Source organism: Emys orbicularis, chromosome 21, assembly GCF_028017835.1.
Source record: "Emys orbicularis isolate rEmyOrb1 chromosome 21, rEmyOrb1.hap1, whole genome shotgun sequence".
Lineage (NCBI taxonomy): Eukaryota > Metazoa > Chordata > Testudines > Emydidae > Emys > Emys orbicularis.
Window position 1 is genome coordinate 16,206,518 of NC_088703.1, and position 26,514 is coordinate 16,233,031.

The following is a 26,514-nucleotide window of genomic DNA, read 5'->3' on the forward strand; positions in this document are numbered from 1 at the left end:
ATTTGTTATGTTTGTGAAGCCCTCTGGGAAGAAAAATACTGCAGTAGCAGTAAATAAATTGTTACTACATGGCCTGATTCTTCAAGGCTCACTCATGGAGACAATAAGTACTTACTTCTCCTATGTTGGTCTCTACTTTACAAGGTGTGTGACTGTCATCTGAGTAGCAGTTGAATCAGCATTTCTTGAAACAGAAATACGGTGAATTTACAAGACAATACATCGTGAGTTAGAATTTGAATTTTTTCTTTTAAATAATTTTTGTGTTAGTGAAGAGTTCTCATGTGAGATCAGCGGAGGATAAATTCCTTCAGAACATCTGCTGCAGAAATAATAATAATAATAATAAAAATAATAATAAAAAGAAGCACAAATTCCCCAATCTTGTTCTACAGACCACAATGGTGAATGCCATTCATGTCTGTGCTACACAAGCCCCATCCAGCAAAGGAGGAGATTAGTACTAATTGGTTCATTTTGTGTGTGTTTTGTTTCACTTTTTAGTGAGAACATTTTGCTATTAGTAACTTGGCTGGAAAAATCAGCACATTTCACATAGCCCAGAATATAATCACTGAATGTGCTGAGTTTACATCACCCACAGCTTGGTCTGCATTTTATTCATGCAGCCACTGACAGGGGAAAGTGTCTAGGGTTAACTAAATATCACAGGAATTACCTTGTCTTCCCTCAGCCTACTTCCACAAAGGATATATTTTTCTTAGTGTTTTGTTTTTCAGGAAAGTAGAAATTGCCATGTAAAATGAATGGTTTTGTATAGAGCTGGTCAAAATTCAAAATTTCCATTCTGTTGTAAATTCTGAAATTTTGAAAGTTTTAATTTTGATTCGGAACAAAAACTGGAAAGTTTGAAATTTCTCACATAAAGGAAATTCTGATAAAATATTTATTTAAAATCACATGGTTTTGATTCAGCTTTCCCAAAATGAAATAGAGCAGCTGGCTGCCCCAAGTCCTAGAGACTCCCTTGGCTGTATGGGGAGTCCCCCAAAGTTTGGGGAGGCCTCTGATACAGAAGTCCAGACTCCCCTGGCCAGGTGTGCTGTTTGGTTTTGATGAATAAGCATTTTTGGATGCAGTCGCATTGTAGAAGAATTCCTGACCAGCTCTAGTTGTGTGTACACCTCATGTTACAGTTTGTGATGTTTACAATTTTCATTGGCAGAGAGTTGGATGAATTATATTGCAATCACTTCACAATGCACCTAGGAATCAAAATATTGTCCACCGTCAGCTTACCATTGCTTTTTGTCATGAAATGGTTTTGGGGTAAGTACACCATTTTTTATTAACTACGGATTAGATAATAAATATGTACATATCCATTGCTGCCTATCTAAATACTGTGTAAGGAAACCATGATGCAATATAAAGAGGGAAATCCAAACAAAATTTGATAGATCTAATGGCTTGTGGTGGGAATAACATCACTATGTTCTGGAGCCTGTCTATCTCTTCAGCTGTTTTTACAGATGTGTGTAAAATCTCAGTAAGCCTGCTTCATTAACCGGGGGGGGGGGGGGAAAGGGGGAGGGGAATGAGCATACAAGCTCCTTGTCTGAACACAAGTCATTAGTCACCCTCCTCAAGCTGCTGAAAAGTGCAGAGAGCCGTGTTTCAGGATGAAAGCACAGTGACACTGCTGCTTAGATAGGACATTTATCCTACCAGTGGCTATTGTTAGGAGAAGCCTAAACTAACAGAATGATTGTTATTATTTCAAAGTAACAGAAAGATTGGCAATGGCTAGGTACAATTGCTTTTCCTGCATTCAGGGACTACTCTCTCCTACTTCTTCCAGAGGCACAAGCCACCCAAAAGGGTTAGGTAGAAAGCAGGACCATAACTAAGCTTGGAAGGATTAGATTTGTATTGCTCTCAGTAAATGTTGATAACACTGGTCTACAATTTTTGAGAAGTCGTCTGCTTCAGAGATAAAATGTGCTAGTTATTATGTATTTTGATGTGCTGAATTCAAATATGACAATTAAAACAACTGATTGGCTACTGTTTCTAAGATATTTAAGTTTTTACATTTTATGTCTATATATATATATATTCTGTAGATAGTAGAGTTTTAATCATAAATTGTAAGCCTAGGTCTTTTCATGTGTTTATGGTTGCTTTACATGATAATATTTCACCTGTCCTGTTTATGTAACACTTTAAAAATCAGCAAAAGGGTTATATAAATAAAATTTATTATGAAACAAAAGGCAACAAACTATTATGTACATAGTTTAGTCCTATTCAGTGTCTACTCGGCGCTTCTTGGCTTGTCTCTTGTATTCATTAAATGGAGCATCTCTTGTCACTGTCCAGCAATCGTCTGCAAGCATTGATGGGCTCCATTTGCCCTGATAGCGTTTCTCCATTGTTGCAATGTCCTGGTGAAATTGCTCGTCGCTCACTGCTCCACAGTTCGGTGGAAAAAAATCTAGATGAGAGTGCAAAAAATGTATCTTTAGTGACATGTTGCAACCAAGGCTTTTGTATGCCTTGAGGAGGTTTTCCACCAACAACCTGGAGTTGTCTGCCTTGTTGTTTCCGAGAAAATTTATTGCCACTAACTGGAAGGCTTTCCATGCCGTCTTTTCCTTGCCACGCAGTGCATGGTCAAATGCATCATCTCAAAGAAGTTCACGAATCTGAGGACCAACAAAGACACCTTCCTTTATCTTAGCTTCACTTAACCTTGGAAATTTTCCACGGAGGTACTTGAAAGCTGCTTGTGTTTTGTCAATGGCCTTGACAAAGTTCTTCATCAGACCCATCTTGATGTGTAAGGGTGGTAACAAAATCTTCCTTGATTCAACAAGTGGTGGATGCTGAACACTTTTCCTCCCAGGCTCCAATGACTGTCGGAGTGGCCAATCTTTCTTGATGTAGTGGGAATCTCTTGCACGGCTATCCCATTCGCAGAGAAAACAGCAGTACTTTGTGTATCCAGTCTGCAGACCAAGCAAGAGAGCAACAACCTTCAAATCGCCACAAAGCTGCCACTGATGTTGGTCATAGTTTATGCACCTCAAAAGTTGTTTCATGTTGTCATAGGTTTCCTTCATATGGACTGCATGACCAACTGGAATTGATGGCAAAACATTGCCATTATGCAGTAAAACAGCTTTAAGACTCGTCCTCGATGAATCAATGAACAGTCTCCACTCATCTGGATCGTGAACGATGTTGAGGGCTGCCATCACACCATCGATGTTGTTGCAGGCTACAAGATCACCTTCCATGAAGAAGAATGGGACAAGTTCCTTTTGACAGTCACGGAACATGGAAACCCTAACATCACCTGCCAGGAGATTCCACTGCTGTAGTCTGGAGCCCAACAGCTCTGCCTTACTCTTGGGTAGTTCCAAATCCCTGACAAGGTCATTCAGTTCACCTTGTGTTATGAGGTGTGGTTCAGAGGAGGAGGATGGGAGAAAATGTGGGTCCTGTGACATTGATGGTTCAGGACCAGAAGTTTCATCCTCTTCCTCTTCCTCGTCTGACTCAAGTGAGAATGATTCTGGTGCATCAGGAACCGGCAGTCCTTCTCCATGGGGTACTGGGCGTATAGCTGATGGAATGTTTGGATAATGCACAGTCCACTTTTTCTTCTTTGACATACCTTTCCCAACTGGAGGCACCATGCAGAAGTAACAATTGCTGGTATGATCTGTTGGCTCTCTCCAAATCATTGGCACTGCAAAAGGCATAGATTTCCTTTTCCTGTTCAACCACTGGCGAAGATTTGTTGGACAAGTGATGCAGCATATGTGTGGGGCCCACCTCTTGTCCTGATTTCCTTTATTTTGGCTGCAAAATTGGTGATAGGCTTTCTTAACCATAGTGGTTATACTGCGCTTTTGTGATGCAAATGTCACTTCACCACAAACATAGCATAAGTTATCTGCACTGTTCACACAAGTACGAGGCATCTCTGCTCACTTTGGCTAAACATAAATATGTCCCTTTCCAAAATCAAACACTGACAAATAAGAGAGCATGACACTGTATGATTTCTAGAGCTGATATAGGGCAATTTGTTCAGCAGAGTGATGTAAGCTTCGTTATGATTGCATCATCCATGACTCCTAGGAATAACATGATGCAATTCATATCATGTATGACGCAATACCAGCTTCAGATTGCACCATTCATTGTTTTGCCTAAAAAGCAAGTACTGTCCAAACCCAGTGATAGATTTATTCATAGATCCAGTCAAAGATGTATTTTAGTCATTTCTGGTTTAAATTGAGATCCCTTCCCTTTATAACTCACTTATCCTCCGCCATTCCCAAGTCAAGGGTCGTATATACTGACCCAATAGCATATCTTGAAAACGAGAGCCAATCAACAATTTTAAGCATCATTTTCATTCTCAGTGACCCAGAATTAGTAAATTTGACTACATTTATTTCAGAAGCATTTTGGCTGTAGAGCAGTGTAATTGTTGATTTCACTGTATGCACACAAACTGACGAGAAAATATTTCCATTGCTGCTAATCAAAATACTCAGAGAGATAAAGTAACAAAAATGGGGCTTGAGAATTTCTTAGCGTTTGATTTAAGGCTAACATTTCAACATATGCTGTTGACAGTTTCTGTTTTAATGGTTAGATGCTTTCACTTTTTGAATCCCAGAATCTACAGTCATTAAATAATTCTCTGTATGTCTCCCCTCAAATTTCCTGAAACTCTGAAATTTTAAATTGATAAACAAAGAAAAAATGCTTAAAAATAAACATTGATTATATATATGTGTGTGTCTGTGTGTGTGTGCCTAACCCTAACTCTGCTGTCCATCCCATCATGCATGATCATTCTCTAGTGAGAATTGTTTGCTCCTTAGCTGCTGAGGTTTCAGTTGTCACGATGAAATGTTCTGGGGCTGCCGTCCATGGGGAGACTTTTCTGCTCTGGCTTGGAGCAGCCCAGGTGTCAGGGCAAAAGCAGAAAGGCAGTGTTGCTATAAACAGGGAATACGGCACAGAGGAGTTTCATAATAATCTAGAGCTTAGGCACCTGTGCTTTCCCACATCACAGTCTAAAGGGGAGTTTTAATTGTTGGCAGAGACCCACTCCACAGTGCCCTGTGAACTTTCAGAGCTACTGAGCTAAACAGAGTTAAACCTGGTTAGAATAACTCATTCACTAATGGAGTCCATTGTTTCCACAGAAAATTTCAATTTTTGTTATAAATTTAAGTATCAAAATGTTGTGGCCGAAAGAGAAATAACAAAAAACATCAGCTGAAAAAGGAGGTATTTTTGCTTGCTCTTTCTCTCATCTTTTTGGACTGTCGGACTTGATTCCATTGTGATAAACCATCTTTGTTCTGCTTTGAGTAATTGCCTATGCCCATTACATTAGGTGTGTTTCTCATGTGCCAGTTCTAGAGAGTTTTTGCTAATGGTATCAGTAGAAGGGACCTCGCCTGTGCCCTGGTGTCCCTCATACTCTAAGCCAGGGGGATAAAGAGTGGAGTCATTCCACGGATCCTTCAGTTCCTTCTTACTGTGCAAGCTCGATGGTGGGACCATGCTGTCAGCTTCTTCCATCTTTGAATGTGCTGTTATAACGAGTAGTTGTTGTCAGTTAATGTCATTTTATGTCCTTGACCCCCTCATCTCCCTCACCGGATGAGACGCTGGTACCAGCGCTGTCTTCTGGTTATTATTTAAGAGATACAAAAGCAAATATAGAAAACCAAAGGCTGAGAGTAGCAAATGAGCTATGATGGAATTGTAGTTTTCTCTTTATGTGTGAACTTAAAATTCATAATAAAGAGATACATGAGATAGACGGCTCTTTGGGGCCTAGGAAGGGGACGGCTCCAGGAGAGGACTGGAACAGGTAGAGGACCCTGTAACCCTAGTGTAATATGTTGACAGGTGCAGCTGGTTGCTGTCATTTTCCTGCAATTCCATATATTTTCTTTCTTTTCTTGCCATCTTATTAACATAACGTATTTCTCTCTGAGCAGTTGGGGGCAGTTGCACCCATTAGTTGCTACACAAAATGAGTCCTTCATGTGCCCTTTTGCTCAACCATGCCACCGTTACTGTGGCAGCTGTCTGTTAGGGGGCTTATTCCTTCGCACTCTCACTTCCCTGGTCCTTCTCGCATGAACAGAGAGCAACAATACCCGGAGTCCAAAGGCACAAACAATTCAGTGTTTACTGTGGTGAACTTCCAGCAAGCATGATTCCAGTTCCCTTCCTTAGTGTCCTCTTTTCCAGCTCTGACACCACAGAGCCTTGCCTGTATCCCTGTTCCCAGTCCCTGTTCCCATTCCCCCCCTTACTTCCTGATCAACTGCAGACTATATAGTAAAACTTGAGTTCTGCTTAGCTATACCTTAACCAATTATTTTACTGAAATTTAACTAACCAATCCTAACATACTGTAACATGATTATTTAACCAATTATATCCCACCACCTTAATTGGTTTACACCCAATAAAATTAATTATACAGCAGACAGAAACAATCACAGAACCAGACAGAGATTATACAGACAAACAATAGGGAAGTGGAGACTACAGTGATAGAACAATACAGAAATGAGGATTTCACATCCCAGCTATTGATAAGTGAGTTCTTGCCAGACAGGATGCTATCAAACTAAGTTTCCTTTTACATCTTCTAGGCTCTTCCCTTTCTCTGGAGGTGATAGGAATATCAGGGACAGGACCAGGGCCGGCTTTAGGCCGATTCGGCAGATTCCCCTGAATGGGGCCCCGCGCCTAGAGGGCCCCGTGCAGCTGTCCACCCCGCCCCCAGCCCACTTCCCGCTCCTCCCCTGAACGCTCCGCCCACCTGCTCCTCCCCCTCCCCTGCTTCCCGCGGATCAGATGTTCGCGGGAAGCCTGAAACAAGCAGCAGGCAGGAGGTAAGCTGGAGCGGGGGAGGGCGCGAGGAGGGTTCCAGGGAGGCGCAGTGCGGCCCAGTCCGCCCCTGGCCAAGCACGTGGCTCCCTCTGCCCTGGCCCCCCGGCCTGGCCCCCTGAGCGGGCCCGGACCGAACGCCCCCAGCCCGGTCCCAGCCGAGTGGCTCTGGCCTGGCCCGGCTCGGACCCCGCAGCGCCGGTCTCGTTCCCGGCTGAGCGACTCCGGCCCGGCCCCAGACCCAGAACCGGCCAAGCGGCTCCGGCACGGCCCGGGCCCCGCGGTGCCGGCCTGGCCCTAGAGGCTCCGTGGGGCATGGCCCCGGGCCCAGCCCCGGCCCGGACGTGGACCCGGCTGAGTGGCTCTGGGCCGGACCCGGCCCCAGAACCGGCCAAGCGGCTCCGGCCTGGCCCGAGAGGACCCGGCCCGGACGTAGACCTGGCCCTGGCCCGAATGTGGACCCGGCCGAGCGGCGCCAGCGCGGACCGAGAGGCTGCGGCCCGGCCCTGGCCCAGCGGCTCCGGCCCAGACCCGGACCCGGACGTGGATCCGGCCCGGACCCGGCCCAGACCGAGCAGATCCGGCCTGGACCCGGACCCAGGCCCGGGCTGAGCGGGCCCGGACCGGACCCAGACCCGACCCTGGACCCAGCCCAGACCGAGCGGACCCGGCCCAGACCCGGACCCGGCCGAGCGGCTCCAGGCAGCGCGATAAGGGGGCAGGGAGCAGGTGTTGGAAGAGTGCAGGGGAGTTTGGAGTGTTGTGGGGGGGTGGATAGGGGTCGGGGCGGTCAGAGGGCAGGGAACAGGGGGATTGAATGGGGACAAGGGTCCCGGGGGGGCAGTCAGGAAGGAGCAGGGGTTGGATGGGGCGGTGGGGGGCAGTCAGGGGCAGGGGTTCCAGGGGCAGTCGGGGACAGAGAGAAGGGGTGGTTGGATGGGGCAGGGGTCCCAGTGGGCCATCAGGAATGAGAGGAGGCGTTGGATGGGGCGGCAGGGGGCAGTCAGGGGACAGGGAAGGGGGGTGGATGGGGCAGTGGTCCCGGGGGTGTGTGTGTCAAGAACTTTAGGTAGGCTTAGCATGCATCCGTATATATTACGCAATGTATGTAATATATAATTTTGTTATTATTTATATAGTTATGGAAAGTAAATAATACATGGAAGAAATGAAAGGTGGTTTTTTACGTGTTTTTTTTTTTTAAGTCATCCCTGTAGGGGCCCTGCCAAAAATGTTCGAATTGGGCCCCGCACTTCCTAAAGCCGGCCCTGGACAGGACAGGGTTGTTCAGGCTGAGGCACACTCTGTAAAGGTGCAGTGATTGGGGCTTTGGCTGGAGCTCAGTCTCTCTCTTTGTGGAGCACATTCAGTCCAGTGAAAATATCCAGGGCAAATTCTCCCCTCTGTTAACCCCATTAGCCCCTTATTAGCTTCACTGAGGTTGTACAGGTGTAAATGACAGCAACACTTGAACCTTCATCTTTGTTCAGGCAGACTGAAGTGCATCTGCTTCTGGAAAGAGGAAGATTATTTCCGATTGTTTCCACTGGCTTTTATCTTAAATCACATTCACCAATACATCCCCACCTTTAGATAGTTGAAGGCTGCTATCAAATCCACCCTCACTCTTCTCTTCTGCAGAGTAAAGAAGCCCAGTTCCCTCAGCCTCTCCTCATAAATCATGTGATTTTTGTTGCACTCTGCTGGTGTCTCTCCAGTTTGTCCACATCCTTTCTGTAGTGGGGGGCCCAAAACTGAACACAGTACTCCAGATGTGACCTCACCAGTGCCGAATAGAGGGGAATAATCACTCCCCTCCATCTGCTGGCAATGCTCCTACTAATACAGCTCAATATGCCGTAAGCCTTCTTGGCAACAAGGGCACACTGTTGACTCATATCCAGCTTATTGACCACTGTAATACTTAGGTCTTTTTTTGCAGAACTGCTGCTTAGCCAGTTGGTCCTCAGTCTGTAGCAGTGCCTGGGATTCTTCTGTTCTAAATGCAGGACTCTGCACTTGTCCTTGTTGAACCTCATCAGATTTATTTTGGCCCAATCCTCTAATTTGTCTAGGTCACCCTGGAACCTATTCCTACCCTCCAGTTTATCTACCTCTCTCCCCAGCTTAGTGTCATCTGTGAACTTGCTGAGGGTACAATCCAACCCATCATCCAGATCATTAATGATGGGGATCACTCAGGATGAGAGATTGCTTAGCAAGGCTTTTGTATCACCTGCACATGAAGGAGGGGTAGCTACCTGCCAATGGTTTTGTCAGTGATCTGGGAAAGGAGCTACTGGTATGGTATATACATGTGTACAAGAGGCCTGGTCTACACTGGGGGGCGGGGGATCAATCTGAGATACAGAACTTCACTTATAAGAATAGCGTAGCTGAAGTCGACATATCTTAGATCAACTTAGCTCCCCTGTCGACGGGAGAGCGATCGGGGATCGATTTATCGCGTGTACACCACACGCGATAAGTCGATCCCCGATAGATCGATCGCTACCCAACGATCCGGCGGGTAGTGTAGACGTACCCTTAGATCAGATAATGGCTACAACCACTGTTGCCACCACCAATGTATTTTTTCTCTCTCTCCCCCCACCACACCCACCCTCTCTCTCTCTCTCTCACACACACACACACCACCCTCAAAACCTGAAGAGCTCATCACAGACTCCAATTGTTATAATTTTTTGGATGCATTTCAGCCATATTTACATACCTAAATAAGACTATCTAACTTCTATTTAAGAGTCTTGCTTTAGGTCCCTATTTGGAATATTTTGGCCAAAAGCTCCAAATCACGCACATTGTACAAGGGCTGGTCAAAATATCCTCCATCAAAACTATTTTAGTAGAAAATTGGGCTTTTGACTGAATTACTTTTTGTGTAGAAAGTATCTGCCTCCCTCAAATTTTTCTGATGTTTCATTAGAAACCCTCAAACCCCCTTTTTTCAGCAAAAAAAACAAAAAACCCTGCTGACTTCTGTTAAAAAATTGGGTTTTGGTTTAATAACAAAAAAATGAAAACTCTCCATGGAAGGGAATTTTTTTCCAACCATTATTATACTGCATTACATATGCTAATATTGCATTACTTTTATGAATTGGAATTTCTTTCTTAGGTTGTTAGTGATAACTAGGGTTGAGTGCATATTTCAGTATATTTGATGATTGCCCTCTCATTATCTGCCCACAAATTTCCCCAAGTAGAAAGTAAAATTCTCAAATATATTACTCATTTGGAATTATTTGCCAAATGGACATTCTACCCACAGGATAACCCTCACCTGCATGGCAGATAATTGGAGACTCCTAAGAAATAACACAAATTAAGAGTAGAGTTTTACCCTGTTATGTAATTTGTGTTATTTCTTGGGAGTCTCCAATTATAGGTGCACACACAGATAATACCAATGAATTTTCCCAATCAGAAGACCCAATATAGCAAACATAAAATGTAGTGTCCTGTTAGTATGTGTACTTTGTAGGAGCCCTTGATGAACTGTCACCATAATATCTTCTGTGCAGCAGCAGTTAGCAGCTTGGCTAACTGGGCTCGGTGCCACCCAAACGATAAGGCAGTAAGTCCCTTCACAGGTTTAATGGGCAACAGGTAGGGAAATCTCCACACCTTTACCCCCTGGTTTGAGGACACAGTTCAGGCAGTAGGGGGGGTCTCGCAAACAATCTCCCTATTTAACTAAAGATGGTGCACTCTGTGAATGATCCTCAGGTTCAGAGATGGATCTGGCCTCCTCAGTCACTGCAGAGGGGCTGATGATTGCTGCTGGCAGGCGTGAGGCTGCTTCTGATCCCAGGCTTTCCCCTTACCACAAAGGAGGGTGGGGAGGGCTCATGATGCAGATTACAACAACTCAACTAAAATCCTAACTGTAGTCTCCAACCCTAGGGCTCAGACACACTCTCAGCAGGAGGCAGCCCTGAACCAGCACCCAGAGCAGTGGTGCCATGTGGTGACTCAGGCCTTGTTTACACTACAGGCTGAATTGGCACCCCTGCAATCTATGCAGTGACATTGATTTAATGAGTCTGGTGAAGACGTGATAAGTTGACAGGCGAGCACTCTCCGGTAGACTTAATAAATCCACCTGAAAGAGAGGCAGAAACTATATCAATGGGAGAGCACCATATTAAGTTGATGTAAGTTACGTGGAGGTAAATTACATAAGTTACATAAACTATGTAACTTAACTGCCCTAACTTAGGTTGACTTAGAGCATTAAAAAAGGGCAGAGTTTCCCTAGGGAGCTGAAAGGCTAACTCAGCCTGGCTGTGTGGGGGAGATCTTCTTTGAGTGTTGTCCCTGTGGGTGCTCCACTTTAGGTGTTCGTGTGCCCCTGCGCTCGTAGTCAGAGATTTATGGTAGCAGTGTCCTGTTGAGTCACCCCACCTCGCGCTGCTGCAGGCAGTTAACTGACGCTGTACGACCAACCCTCACTCAGTTCCTTCTCTACCACCCTTGGCTACAGGGCCGGTGCAAGGAAGTTTCGTGCCTTAGGCGAAACTGCCACATTGCGACCCCCGCTCCCCCACGGCAGCTAACCCCACTTGCCACCCGGGGAGCCTGCCGCCCCCCCGCCCAGGGAGCCCGCCGCCCCTGCAGCAACCAGGGCCGGCTCTAGCTTTTTTGCCGCCCCAGGCAAAAAAGCCTCCGGCCGCCCCCCCCCCCCATGGGAGGGGGGCGGCCGGAGCCCCAGGGGGAGGGCGGCGAGCCCCGGTGGGGGCTCCGCTCTGCCCCCGGCGGCCGGGGGGAGGGCGCCGGGGGGGAGGGCGGCGAGCCCCGGCCGGGGCTCGGCTCTCCCCCCGGCGGCCAGAGCGCAGGGCGGCGAGCCCCAGTAGGGGCTCGCTGCTCTCCCCCAGGCAGCCGGGGGGAGGGCGGCCAGAGCGCCGGGGGAGGGCGGCGAGCCCGGCTGTGGCCCCGCTCTCCCCGGCGGCCCGAGCGCCGCGCCGCCCCCCTCCAGGTGCCGCCCCAAGTACCAGCTTGGTTGCCTGGTGCTTGGAGCCGGCCCTGGCAGCAACTACCCCCCCTCTTCAGCTAACCCCACCCGGGGAGCCCCCCCTGTGGCAGCTAACCGTGCCCGCCATGGCAGCCCCCCCGTGGCAGCTCCCCCCCCCCGCAGCAGCTCACCCCGCCCGCGCGGCAGCTTCCCCCCCCCCATGGCAGCTCATGCCGCCCGCCGCGGCAGCCCCCCCATCCCACGGCAGGTCACCTTCCCGTGGCAGCTCACCCCGCCCGCCACGGCAGCCCCCCCTGCCGCCGTGGCAGCCCCCCACAGCAGCCCCTCCCACCCCCCGTGACAGCTCACCCCCCCACGTGGCAGCCCCCTTGCGGCAGCTCACCCCCCCTCTTGTGGCAGCCCCCCACGGCAACCCCCCCGCAGAAGCTGAGCCCGCTCCAGCTCACCTCCGCTCAGCCTCCTCCGCTGAGCACGCTGGTGCCCCTCTAATTCTTCTCCCCTCCCAGGCGTGTGGCGCTGATTGGAGGAGAATTAGAGCGGGGGCTATGTGCTCAGCGGAGGAGGCAGAGTGGAGGTGAGCTGGGGTGGGGAGTAGTTCCCCTGTGCGCCCCCCGTTACTGCGGGCGGCCCTCCCCTCGCCCCACGCCCCAGCTCACCTCCACTCCGCCTCCTCCCCTGAGCGGGCTGTTAGGCGCCCTCAACCACTAGGCACCCTAGGTGGCTGCCTAGTTCACCTAGTGGTTGCACCGGCCCTGCTTGGATACCAGTTGGAGCAATCAGCAGTGCCTCGCTACTTTGTAGTTAATTAGTTACAGTCACTTCAGTTTCTTGTTAGCAGCTACTTAGCTTGTTTCCCTTTTCTTTTCTCCTTGGTTTAAAAAAACAAAAACAAAAAAACCCTTCATGGCCAGAAAAACAGCCATTTTGAGGGTGAAAGCCCCTCCTCTTTCAGCGCCTTGCCTCCAGGCTCACAGTGCCTGTCTCTGGCAGCCACGGTCGGTATGTTTGCTGCCTGGGCAAAGCAGGCATGCCACAAAGTGTTGCATTGCCTCAGGCTCAGGACCAGAATGGCATGAAGTGAAGACATCTCTCAGACCTGTGTTGGGGCATGAGGCTCGGGATCCCCCCCCTCACTTCACCAACCACGGCTTCAGACAGGGGTCCTTTCTCCAACCCCACATCGGAGTGCCCCGCTTGCTGTCACTCGAGGAAGCACCTGGGTCCTCACCACAGGAATAAATAATAATAATTAAAAAAAACCAGCCGTCCCTTAGATAATAATAGCACTGGCTGTGCTGTCAGCACTGGGAGCTCCGGCACTGCTGCAGACAGAGACTGCAGGGGATGGCCCCGGCGCAGGCACTGAGGGGAGCCCCGTGCCTCCATGCCACAATCCACAGCCGCTCTGTGGACAGGCATCCAGTGCATACACCGCCTGGGCTGTCAGCGCCGGGAGCCGAGGTGGTGGAAAACCCCAGCACTGCCAGCCCTGCTAGAGCCAGAGACTCTACAAGAGCTGGCTTGGACACAGGTACTAAGGGGAAACCAAAACCCTGTGCCTCTGCACCGTGGTGTGGCGCCGCTATAAAAGGCGGCTTCTTCAAAGGCGCACCCAACACGCACAGAGATGCAGCCAGCAGCGCCTCCTTCTCTTCTGCAGCCCTGACAGTGACAAGGAGGCAGCCCCAGTGGCCAATCAAACCAGAACAGCAGCAGTTCCTCAGACAGAGGGTTCATAGAATCATAGAATATCAGGGTTGGAAGGGACCTCTTGAGGTCATCTAGTCCAACCCCCTGCTCAAAGCAGGACCAATTCCCAACTAAATCATCCCAGCCAGGGCTTTGTCAAGCCTGACCTTAAAAACCTCTAAGGAAGGAGATTCCACCACCTCCCTAGGTAACCCATTCCAGTGCTTCACCACCCTCCTAGTGAAAAAGTTTTTCCTAATATCCAATCTAAACCTCCCCAACTGAAACTTGAGACCATTACTCCTTGTTCTATCATCTGGTACCACTGAGAACAGTCTAGATCCATCCTCTTTGGAATTCTGGTATTCGTCTCTTCCCCTGATCCCCCTATCTGTGATACTTATATGAGAATGATACCCTGGGTACTGAGTCTCCCTGCATCCCCAACATCACTCACTGTCTTGCTCCTTATTTGAAGGAGGAAGATGAGGAAGAACAGGGAGCTATTCCCCCACCAGCTCCTATCCATCAGGTGTCAGTCAACCCAGGAGTCTCTCCTGGGGCATATTATGCTGTCCCCGACTACTTACAGTGGTATGGGGATCCCTATGCCACTCCCATTCCAATGGGCAAACTGGAATCCATGGGTCATATCCATAGGTCATATCCCACTATGGCCAGACCCAGCACACAGTAATTCCCCACAGCTTCTGTACCAGCACCCTCAGTGGTCCCAAGGGAAGAGGAGGAATATCCCCCACTCCTGCAGGGGACATCACCTACCCACTTGTCATCATTGTCCACAGAGGACACCTTTATGCCTCCTCCCCCTAATATAGGGGATTATTTCAAACTGTTCCATGGCTTATTTGAGAGGGTGGCCCTCTCTGGACATCTCCCGTGAGGAGGTCCCCATGATACAGCATGGGCTAGTGGACTTTTTGCATACATCCGCTTCATTTAAAAAAAATTACCCTTTACATGAATGAGGCACTGATGGATCCTATAAAGGTCATTCTGTGGACCCCTGCGGCTGCCCCTCCAGCCAGCGGGAGGTCCGACAAGAGGTGTGTACCAACAAAGGGCACGGACTTCGCATCCAGCACCTAATTTCTTAGTTATAGATGCAGTCCAGCAATGTGGCATACGACAACAGCCCAGAAACACAACTCATGATAAGGATTGGAAAAGACTTGATCATCTTTGGCAATAAGACTTACTCTTTGGCTACTCCTCACCTCCGCATAGCCAACTATGCAACATTACTAACGAAATACAACTATACAAATGACACAGAACTATCCAAATTGATTAATTGTATTGCCAAGGACCAGGGAGAACAATTCGCAGCACTTGATTCTGAGGACAGGGCTGCAACATCTGTGTCAACGGTGGTTGTAATGAGAAGGGCCTCATGGCTCTATCTTTCTGGCTTCCCTGAAGAGATGCAATCCACGGTGGAAGACTTGCCAGCCCAAATTATTCACCAACAAGACAGACGACTCACTCCACTCGCTCACTGACTCACGAGCGACTCTCTGATCCTTGGGGACCTATAACCCCAAACCCAAGAGGAAACAGAGGAATTACTTTACATCCCAACGGTACCACCAGCCAATGTTTTCACAACAACAGCGGTGATTTGACTCACAGGGTCGCAGACACGGCCCTGAGGGGACAACAATCTACTTCTCAAGTTGCTGCATCCCAACCATCAACCTCCCCGAACAAGAACTCTGGCGGATGGACACCAATACTTGACCTCCGATAATTCAACAAGTTTGTCAGAAACACAATTCAAGATGGTCACACTATACAGTAGAAGCGACTGCCTGCTTAAAGCGTCAACCCAGCAGACAGCATTGCAAGCCACCGAACAGGTGGTAACCCTCTTCACGAATCTGGACTTCCTAATAAATACTGACCAGCCCTCTCTAACAACAGTGCAAGAGCTGGACTTCATTGGGGCCCACCTCAACTCTATCAAGGCTATAGCCTCACTACCGAGACAACGTTCTCTCACTCTCACCAGCCTCATACCCACTGCGCAAAATAGCCCACAGGTATCTGCCAGGACTTGCCCCCAGCTCCTTGACCACATGGCAGCCACAACGTTTGCTGTCAGACACACCAAATTAAACATCCGTTGCCTACAAGGAAGGCTACGTATCAGCTTTGTTCCACACAGGCACAGCATAAACAAGCACCCCACGATATCAGGCAAAATAAAGGACCCCCTTCTCTGGTGAGTAAAACCAACCAATGTATGCATGGGACACCGTTCATTCAGACCACAAATGCCTCACTCCTGGGATGCGGAGCACATCTGCACCCACATTCTATATAGGGCCGTGGGTCCCTTGCGGAATCCCTTCGACATATAAACCTATTGGAACTTCAAGCTGTCCGCAATGCTTGCTCCCAATTCCTGCCACTAATCAAGGACAAGGCTATTTGAAGCCTTAGCTTGTATGTATTATATATACAGACAAGGGGGAGCACACTCACCGTACCTCTGTGTACAAGCCATAAAAACCTGATGATGGTGCATCAGACACAATAGCCACACCACCACAGCAGATACCGTCAGCAGACAAATTTCTCAGGACCGCGAAGGGAGCTCAACAACACAGTACTCCTGCATGTATTTCAACACTGGGGGTTCCCCACAGTAGACCTTTTTACAACTATGCAAAATACCAAACACCCTCATTTTGGTTCCAGTGCAGGTCTCGGTGTGCAGTCATTAGGTGATTCATTCCTCCTCGAGTGGAACACTCCCATTCTCTATGCCTTCCCTCCTATTCCTCTCTTGAACCGAGTGATCCAAAAGATCAGGCTGGATAGGCCACAGTAATTCTACTAGCATGGTCTCGCCAAACCATGGTATCCTTACCCCCTCAGCATGACCGTGCATCCATGAATCACACTCCCACTTCTGTCTCACCCACTGTCCCAGGACTCATGCCATGTCCTGCATCCACAGAAACTCCATCTCAGGGCATGGCTCCTCCATAGCTCATGGAACCTGAGCTGGCCTGTTCAAAGGAGGTACGAAATATACTGTAACACAGTTGAACATCAATGAACTGTTGCCCATACACCCTGAAGGGGAGACAAGTTTAGGCCTGGTGCCAACTAAAATGGATTACTTCCATCCCAGGGACATTACCCTCTATACTGCGTTACCTATTAGAACTCAAATAGTCAGACCTATCCATGAGCTCAGTAAAAGTCCATCTACCTACCATCACAACATTTCACTCCAAGTTTGATTGCCATCCTGTCTTTACCCATCTACTGACCCAACATTTCCTCAGAGGACTCAATAACGCCTACCCTGAACTACGTGAGCTTTCTACACCATGGGACCTCAACCTGGTCCTTCGGATCATCACCTCTTCCCCATTTGAACCCATGATGACATAATAAGTGCTACACCGTTCTATAAAAGTAGCATTTCTTGTGGCAATGACATCTGTCAGATGTGTGGGAGCACTGTAGGCTTTCATGGTGGAAACCCCATACATGGTCTTCTTTGAGGATAAAGCCTCCCTCAGACCACACCACTAAACCCTACACAGATAGAACACATTACACACTTCATAATCTTGATGTTCGGAGGGCATTGGCTTCTTACATAGACAGGACTAAACCATTCCATAAATCCCCCAGACTGTTTCTATCCATCACTGAATGCTCCAAAAGGAGCACTGTCTCTAAACAAAGACTTTTCATGTAGATCCATAATCACACAAAACTCTGCTATCATCAGTGCAACTGATGATATCCCCTCATGGGGATTCTCTCACATCTCACTAGAGCCTTATCAGCCTCCACAGCTTCCCTGCAAAATGTACTTATCACGGACACCTGTGGAGTTGCTATCTGGGCCTCAGCCCATACCTTTAGACAGCACTATGCCTTCAAGCAACAGACAACATCTGATACATCCTTTGGATGCTCTGTACTATCGGCGGTCACGACTTCAATTCTGAAGCCCCTCCTTCCATCGGAGGGCACTGCTCTGAAGTCACCTAAAGTGGACCACCTACAGGGACAGCACTCGAAGAAGAAGAGAAGGTTGTTCACCTTGTGCAGTAACTGAGGTTCTTCGAGATGTGTCCCTGTGGGTGCTCCACTACTCTCCTTCCTCACCTCTACTTCGGAGTTTCCTTATTAGTCTCTGCAGTAGAGAAGAAACTGAGTGGGGGTTAGTTGCACAGCCTCGGTTAACTGCCTGCAGCAGTGCAAGGCAGGGACCATGCATGTGTGACCCAATTGGGCACTGCTACCAAAAGTCTCTGACTACGAGGCGCATGAACACCTAAAGTGGAGCACCCACGGGAACACACATGTCAAAGAACCTCAGTTACTGCACAAGGTGAGTAACCTTCTCTTTTCCCAACAAAACTCTACAGGCTGGGCGTCACCTTGAAGACTACAATTGCTTTTCCTATGCTCAGGGACTTCTCCCTCCTACTTCTTACAGAGCAGGATCATAACTAGGCTTAGATTTTTATCAGTAAATGTCGATAAAATGTCAATTTCACTGTATGCACACAAACTGATTAAAAAATATTTCCATAGCTGCTAATTAAAATATTCAGAGATGTAAAGTAAGAAATTAGTTTGACTTAATGCTAACATTTTTTATATGCTGGTGACTGTTTGTGTTTTAATGCTTATAAACTTTGTCTGACCCACCCCCATTGTGTGCCCCTCCGTAATTTCCTGCAACTGTGAAAATTTAAATTGATACAAATAAAAAAATTTGTAAAGCCTGTAAGTCTACAAAACTCTTGAAAATTTCAATAGATTAAAAATAGAAAAAATGATTAAGAATAAACATTGATATTATCCATCAAAATTATTTTTTTTAAAGATTGAATTCGGCCAAGTCTAGCCTTAACTCTACGTCCACCTCCCCATGCTGGCCAGCCACTAAGAGGAGAACACACTGTAACACCTTTAATGATGGTACAGGCTCCTTCTCTGCCTAGAACCTCAGGAAGAACTATGCATCCTGCACCGACCCCTGAGAAGTTCAGTCTGCACCACCTCGTGCTCAAATCTGTGAATAGCCGAGCTACCAGTGAGACCTCAAACACTCTCTCCATTATGAAGGGGGTAATTAGATTAGATGGGGAGAGTTTCTCCAAGGAAAGATAGCGCTGTTGTTGTTTCTCAGAAATTGCATCTAGTTTTTCTTTTGTTCTGTCTACACCAATGTCAAGCTTTTGAAGAAAATCAGTGATCATGATTTATTTCCTTTCTTGCAGGTGATTTTACTGTCACTGTAGATGTTGCTCCTGCAGTTGTCTTGGTTGGACAAGCTGTGACGTTGTGCTGCCATCTCATAGGAAAGGTCCCCGCTAACATTCAAGTGCATTGGTACAAACTGGAAAGGAACAAAAATACAACGTTATATTTTTACAATAGCACGGAAAAAGGGACTGAGCTGGGCCGGGCTGGGGACCGGCACAGGATCAAAGGACGATATGCGAATGGAGTCGTTAAGGTGAAGCTCTTTCCAGTGCAAGTAGAAGATAGTGGTCAGTACGTGTGTGCGGTGACAAGTGATGGTGTCTATCAAGAAGCTATCGCTCAGGTGACTGTTCTAGGTAAGCATGGAGATGTCGATACAAAAGTGTTGCTGGCAGGGAACAATGCTGCACTGATCACAGTGGTGCTGATTCTCCATTGCCGTGCACTGTGTGTAGCAGCTGTATTTCCATTTAATCCTTTCCTCCCAACAGGGAGGGTTCATCAGCTGGCAGGGGAAGGAGAAACACCCACGTGTGTGCAATGTTATGGGAGGTGGGCAGAGGAAGTGATGCATTGGGAAGGAAGAGGAGAGAAGTGCTGGACTGGGAGTCAGAGAAGCTTCAGCAGTTTGGTGTCCATCTTGCATAGTATATGCAAATTATACACAGTGTATGCACACAACATGGATACCTCATGTACATTTTTCTGTGGCTTTTTGTTGGTGGCATGTGCAATCATAGACTCATAGACTCATAGATTTTAAGGTCAGAAGGGACCATTATGATCATCTAGTCTGACCTCCCGCATGATGCAGGCCTCAAAACATGACCCACCCACTCCTGGAATAATTCTCTCCCTTGACTCAGCTGTTGAAGTCCCCAAATCATGATTTAAAGACTTCAAGTTGCAGAGAATCCTCCAGCAAGCAACCCCTGCAAGCGACCCCTGCCCCCTGCATTGTGTGTGCTGCTGTTGTACAACAGCAATAAAATGACTAAAGCGCAGGGGAAAGCTGGGCCATTACCTCCCGTCACACACGCACATGCACCCAGGCAGTACATTAGAGTCCTGCGGAACTGTGAGGTCACTGCCCACCTATGGTTTGTACACACTGCACCTGATTCTCAGTTACACTAAGGTCCTTTTACGTGGAAATGAACTGTTGATATTACCCCTTGTACAGAGAAAGGTCTCCTTGGCCAGTGTAGAGCTGATGTAAGGGCTCTGTAGTGGTCTTGCTTCCGGACGTGGTGTAAGGGGCATGTCAGGATTGTGGGAGAGAGGGAGCAGACTAAGGGCTGGTAGGGGTATGGCTGGAGCACACTGCTTTGGCTATACTCTGCTTCCAAGGCCTCATAGGGGACGATGGGAAACAAAGTGTACGTTAGAATAGCCCTAAAGCTGCTCAGACTTACATTGGGACCATTGGGTCTGATGAAGTGGGCATTCACCCACGAAAGCTTATGCTCCAATACATCTGTTAGTCTTAAAGGTGCCACAGGACCCTCTGTTGCTTTTTACAGATCCAGACTAACACGGCTACCCCGCTGATAATAGGGACCTAGTGGGGCCCCTGAATGTGCCCAAAATATGGACCGCACAAAGGTGGATCTCCCCTTTTGAAAATACTGTTTGCTGACTAACCTGCTGCCATCCCAAAAGTGAAGCTGTCACATGCATACGATGTAGTCATGTCTACATACAGTTTGGGATCAGCTGGTGAAGTGTTTGGTGATCTTTTGAGGTGGAAATCTCTCTCTATGGATTTAAGATACTTTGAAATGCAAGATTATAGTTCAGTGTAGATTCAATAGAACATGGAGACTCTAATGATAGTGGTGATCATCATTAGCACCGTTTGTTTGGTGTGTTAGCTAGTTCTTCAGCCTGTTTAACATTTTTTGAAATTGGTTTTCACTCTAGGTTTTGGATCAGCACCTCGCTTAACTATAGAACATCAGCAGAATAATTCAACCACTCTGAGGTGTACGTCCCAAGGGTGGTACCCACAACCTGAAGTATGCTGGACTGACAGCACAGGACAAAACATAACTGCTATGGCTGAAACAAGAATCCAAAAAGATGTGACAGAGCTGTATCAAATCCACAGTACGCTCAGGGTAGCAGATACTGCTTCTGACACTATCTCATGTACTATAATAAACCCCTTGCTGAAGAGGCACCGTAAAAAAGTTATTGCAATTTCTGGTAAGAGATGTTGTACTGTCAAAACAACTATTCCTGCTCTTACTTACAAAATAGGGCTAAACTTACCCGTCTTGTGGCCAACCATGTCATTCAAGGCTTGCCTACATGGAGCACCAATACACATTAGTGAGTTGTGATTTCTAACGCGCATTAAAGGGTTGCACATTAATTAGTCCATGGAGACCCCAGCTGGTACTCACTAAAGTTTCCCAGGTGTCCTTTACCATATTATTGTTTGAAACGATAATATGGTAAACCAAAACCAAACCAGAACCTAACCAAAATGGAACCAGATTGCTGTAACTTAAAATTAATAAGGTCTAAATAATAAGATGGGTGAACTAGAGTGCCTCGTATTAAATGAGGATATTGATATAATAGGCATCACAGAAACCTGATTCAATGAGAAAAGTCAGTGGGACACAGTAATACCAGGGTATACAATATATCGGAAGGACAGAACAGGTCGTGCTGGTGTGGGAGTGGCACTATATGTGAAAGAAAGTGTAGAATCAAAAGAAGTAAAAGTCTTAAATGAACTAAACTGTACCATAGAATCTCTATGGATAGTAATTCCATGCTCTAATAATAAGAATATAGCAGTAGGGATATACTACCGACCACCTGACCAGGATGGTGATAGTGACTGTGAAATGCTCAGGGAGATTAGAGAGGCTATTAAAATAAAAAACTAAATACTAATAATGGGGGATTTCAGCTATCCCCATATTGACTGGTACATATCACCTCAGGAAGGGATGCTGAGATAAAGTTTATTGACACCTTAAATACTGCTTCTTGGAGCACCTAGTCCTGGAACCCACAAGAGGAGAGGCAATTCTTGATTTAGTCCTAAGTGGAGTACAGGATCAGGTCCAAGAGGTGAATATAGCTGGACCGTTTGGTAATAGTGACCATAATATGATTAAATTTAACATCCCTGTTGCAGGGAAAACTCCACTGCAGCCCAACACTGTAGCATTTAATTTCAGAAAAGGGGGAACTACGCAAAAACAAGGAGGTTAGTGAAACAGAAATTAAAAGGTCCAGTACCAAAAGTAAAATTCCTTCAAGCTGCATGGAAACGTTTTAAAGACACCATAATAGAGGCTCAAGTTAAATGTACACCCCAATTTAAAAAACAGAGTAAGAGAAACAAAAAAGAGCCACCATGGCTAAACAACAAAGTAAAAGAAGCAGCGAGAAGCAAAAAGGAATCATTTAAAAAGTGGTAGATAAATCCTAATACTAATAAGGAAAATAGAAAGGAGCATAAACTCTGGAAAATGAAGTATAAAAATATAATAAGAAAGACCAAAAAATAATTTGAAGAACAGTTAGCCAAAGACTCAAATGTAATAGCAATTTTAAAAAAAATACATCAGAAGCAGAAAGCCTGCTTAACAGCTAGTGGGGTCAATGGATGATCGAGATGCTAAAGGAGCACTCAAAGACGATAAGACCATTGCGGAGAAACTAAATGAATTCTTTGCATGGGTCTTCATGGTTGAGGATGTGATGGAGATTCCCAAACCTGAACCATTCTTTTTGGGTGACAGATCTGAGAAACTGTCCCAGATTGAGGTGTCATTAGAGGAGGTTTTGGAACAAATTGATAAACTAAACAGTAATAACAGGTTTCAGAGTAGCAGCCGTGTTAGTCTGTATCCGCAAAAATAACAGGAGTTACAGGTGCCACAAGTACTCCTGTTATTTAAACAGTAATAAGTCTCCATGACCCGATGGTTTTCACCCAAGAGTTCTGAAGGAACTCAAATGTGAAATAGCAGGACTACTAACTGTCATCTGTAGCCTATCATTTAAAGCAGCATCTGTACCAAATGACTGGAGGATAGCTAATACAATGCCAATTTTTAAAAAGGGCTCCAGCGGTGACCCTGACAACTACAGGCCAGTAAGCCTCACTTCAGTACCGGGCAAATTGGTTGAAACAATCATAAAGAACAAAATTGTCAGACAGATAGATGAACATAATTTGTTGGGAAATAGTCAACATGTTTTTTATAAAGGGAAAGCATGCCTCACCAATCTACCAGAATTCTCTGAGAGGGTCAACAAGCAAACAACTGAGATCCAGTGGATATAGTGTATTTAGATTTTCAGAAAGCCTTTGACAAGGGCCCTCACCAAAGGCTCTCAAGCAAAATAAGCAGTCATGGGATAAGAGGGAAGGTTCTCTCGTGGATTGGTAACTGGTTAAAAGATAGGAAACAAAGGGTAGGAATAAATGGTCAGTTTTCAGAAAGGAGAGAGGTAAATAGTGGTGTCCCCCAGGGATCTGTTCTGGGACCAGTCCTATTTAACATATTCATAAATGATCTGGAAAAAGGAGTAAACAGTGAGGTGTGCAAAATTTGCAGATGATACAAAACTACTCATGATAGTTAAGTCCCAGGCAGACTGTTAAGAGCTACAAAAGCATCTCTCAAAACTGGGTGACTGGGCAACAAAATGGAAGATGAAATTTAGTGTTGATAAATGCAAAGTAATGCACATTGGAATACATAATCTTAACTATACATATACAATGATGGGGTCTAAATTAGCTGTTACCACTCAAGAAAAAGATCTTGGAGTCATTCATAGAATCATTGCATATCAGGTTTGGAAGGGACCTCAGGAGGTCATCTAGTCCAACCCCCTGCTCAAAGCAGGACCAATCCCCAACTAAATCATCCTAGCCAGGACTTTGTCAAGCCTGACCTAAAAAACCTCTAAGGAAGGAGATTCCACCACCACCCTAGGTAACTCATTCCAGTGCTTCACCACCTTCCTAGTGAAAAAGTTTTTCCTAATATCCAACCTAAACCTCCCCCACTGCAACTTGAGACCATTACTCCTTTTTCTGTCATCTAGTACCACTGAGAACAGTCTAGATCCATCATCTTTGGAACCCCCTTTCAGATAGATGAAAGCAGCTATCAAATCCCCCCTCATTCTTCTCTTCTGCTCCAGCCCCCTAATCATTTTTGTTTCCTTCCACTGCATTCTTTCCAATTTTTCCACATCCTTCTTTTAGTGTGGGGCCTAAAACTGGACACAGTACTCCAGATGAGGCCTCACCAATGCCGAATAGAGGGGAACAATCACGTCCCTCAATCTGCTGGCAATGCCCCTACTTATACAGCCCAGAATGTAGTTAGCCTTCTTGGGAACAAGGGCACACTGTTGACTCATATCCAGCTTCTCATCCCACTGTAACCCCTAGGTCCTTTTGTGCAGAACTGCTGCCTAGCAGCTTGGTCCCTAATCTGTAGCAGTGCATGGGATTCTTCCATCCTAAGTGCGGGATTCTTCCATCCTAATTGCAGGACTCTGCATTTCTCCTTGTTGAACCTCATCAGGTTTCTTTTGGCCCAATCCTCTAATTTGTCTAGGTCCCTCTGTATCCTGTCCCTACCCTCCAGTGTATCTACCACGCCTCCTAGTTTTGTGTCATCTGCAAACTTGCTGAGAGTGCAGTCCATGCCATCCTCCATATCATTAATGAAGATATTGAACAAAACTCCGCTTGAAACCAGCTGCCAACTAGACATGGAGCCACTGATCACTACCCATTGAGCCCGATGATCTAGCTAGCTTTCTATCCACCTTATAGTCCATTCATCCAGTCCATACTTCTTTAACTTGCTGGCAAGAATACTGTGGGAAACTGTATCAAAAGCTTTGCTAAAGTCAAAGAATAACACGTCCACTGCTTTCCCCTTTTCATTGTGGATAGTTCTCTGAAATTATCCATTCAATGTGCAGCGGCACTCAAAAAAGCTAACAGAATGTTGGGAATCATCAAGAAAGGGATACATAATAAGACAGAAAATATCATATTGCCTCTATATAAATCCATGGTACACCCACACCTTGAATACTACATGCAGAGGTGGTCGCCCCATCTCAAAAAAGATATATTGGAATTGGAAAAGGTTCAGAAAAGGGCAGCTAAAATGATTAGGGGTATAGAACAACTTCCATATGAGGAGAGATTAATGAGACTGGGACTTTTTAGTTTGGAAAAGGGGCGACTAAGGGGGGATATGATAGATTTCTGTAAAATTATGATTGGTATAGAGAAAGTAAATAAGGAAGTATTATTTACTCCGTCTCATAATACAAAAACGAGGGGCTACCAAATGAAATTAAAAGGTAGCACGTTTAAAACAAACACAAGAAAGTATTTTTTTCACGCAACACACTGTTAGCCTCTGGAACTCCTTGCCAGAGGGTGTTGTGAAGGCCAATACTATAATGGAGTTCAAAAGGGAGCTAGATAGATTCATGGAAGATAGGTCCATCAATGGCTATTAGCCAGGATGGGCAGGAATGATGTCCCTAGCCTCTGTTTGCCGGAAGCTGGGATTGGGTGACAGGATATGGATCATTTGATGATAACCTGCCTGTTCATTCCCTTTGGGGCACCTGGCATTGACCACTGTCAGAGGACAGGATACTGGGCTTGATGGATCTTTGGTCTGACCCAGTATGGCCGTTATTATGTTAACAGTAATTCAGGAAAGCACACTAGGGAACTTTTAGTGTGCATCATCCAAGGTCTACACAGACCAATTAACGCACAACACATTGGTGCATTTTATTAATCACTCTCCAGTAGTGCGCATTACCCCACAGCGTAGACAAGTCTTTGGTGCAGCATTTTACTTATCTGTGTGTATATTAGGAGTGAATCCCCCGAAGCTATTGAAGTTACACTATTATAAAAAGAGTATAAATAAGAGGAGAATTAGGGCTGTCCTCTTTTCACTCACTCTCTCTTACACATTAATATGAGTCATTATGTGCTGCTGGTGCAATTATAACCCCCTGAACATTTTTCAGGTTTCTTTGATGTGGAGGCAGAACATGACATCATTACCGCGGTAATTGGAGAAAATGCCATTCTTCCCTGCCGGCTGATTACGAAACATCTGCCCCCCAGCATGGAGCTGCAGTGGAGGAAAGTTGGACCTAGGAAGGATAAGACAATCTATCTCTACCTCTATGATGAAATCAGCCCCCTGGTTAATTCTTATCCACAGGATGACAAATGCTCAATGGGTTATTTGTCTCCAAATGGAGTCAACAGCAGAGAATGGCCCAGGAAGAAATATGAAGAAAAGGCAGAAGTTTTTAAAGGGAAGGAGTTTGGGAAAGGAAATATTTCCCTGAAACTGAACAATATTCAGGTGGAAGATGAAGGGAAATATGTATGTTCTGCCAGTGCCAACTCATTTCACAGAGAGATCATCATTAAAGTCTTGGTTATAGGTAAGAAAGGCCTAGAATTGGAGAAAGCAGATTTATCAAACTCTATTATTCTGTCTCCTCAGGAGCCTGTGCAGGCTTGTCCCGTCTCCACAGCACATTTTATTGCTTTGTCTATTATTGTTTTAAAACTCCCAAATAATGGAATTTCCACTTCTTCCATTGGGTAG

General features: G+C 46.3%; 1 protein-coding gene across 1 annotated transcript; it reads left to right on the forward strand.

The window, feature by feature from the left end:
* Positions 1-1,220: 1,220 nt before the first annotated feature.
* On the forward strand, positions 1,221-26,514 carry LOC135893019 (butyrophilin-like protein 2). The gene is made up of 4 exons (XM_065420804.1): positions 1,221-1,290; positions 18,874-19,215; positions 20,783-21,067; positions 25,919-26,514. The coding sequence occupies exons 1-4, from the start codon at positions 1,221-1,223 to the stop codon at positions 26,512-26,514; spliced, it is 1,293 nt and encodes a 430-aa protein (XP_065276876.1).

Bases quoted from the DNA above. Each gene is read 5' to 3' on its own strand.
- LOC135893019 (XM_065420804.1), top strand. From the start codon at position 1,221: ATGCACCTAGGAATCAAAATATTGTCCACCGTCAGCTTACCATTGCTT. The intron at 19,216-20,782 runs GTAAGCATGGAG...TTTTCACTCTAG, and splicing joins CGCTCAGGTGACTGTTCTAG to GTTTTGGATCAGCACCTCGC. The intron at 21,068-25,918 runs GTAAGAGATGTT...AACATTTTTCAG, and splicing joins AAAAGTTATTGCAATTTCTG to GTTTCTTTGATGTGGAGGCA.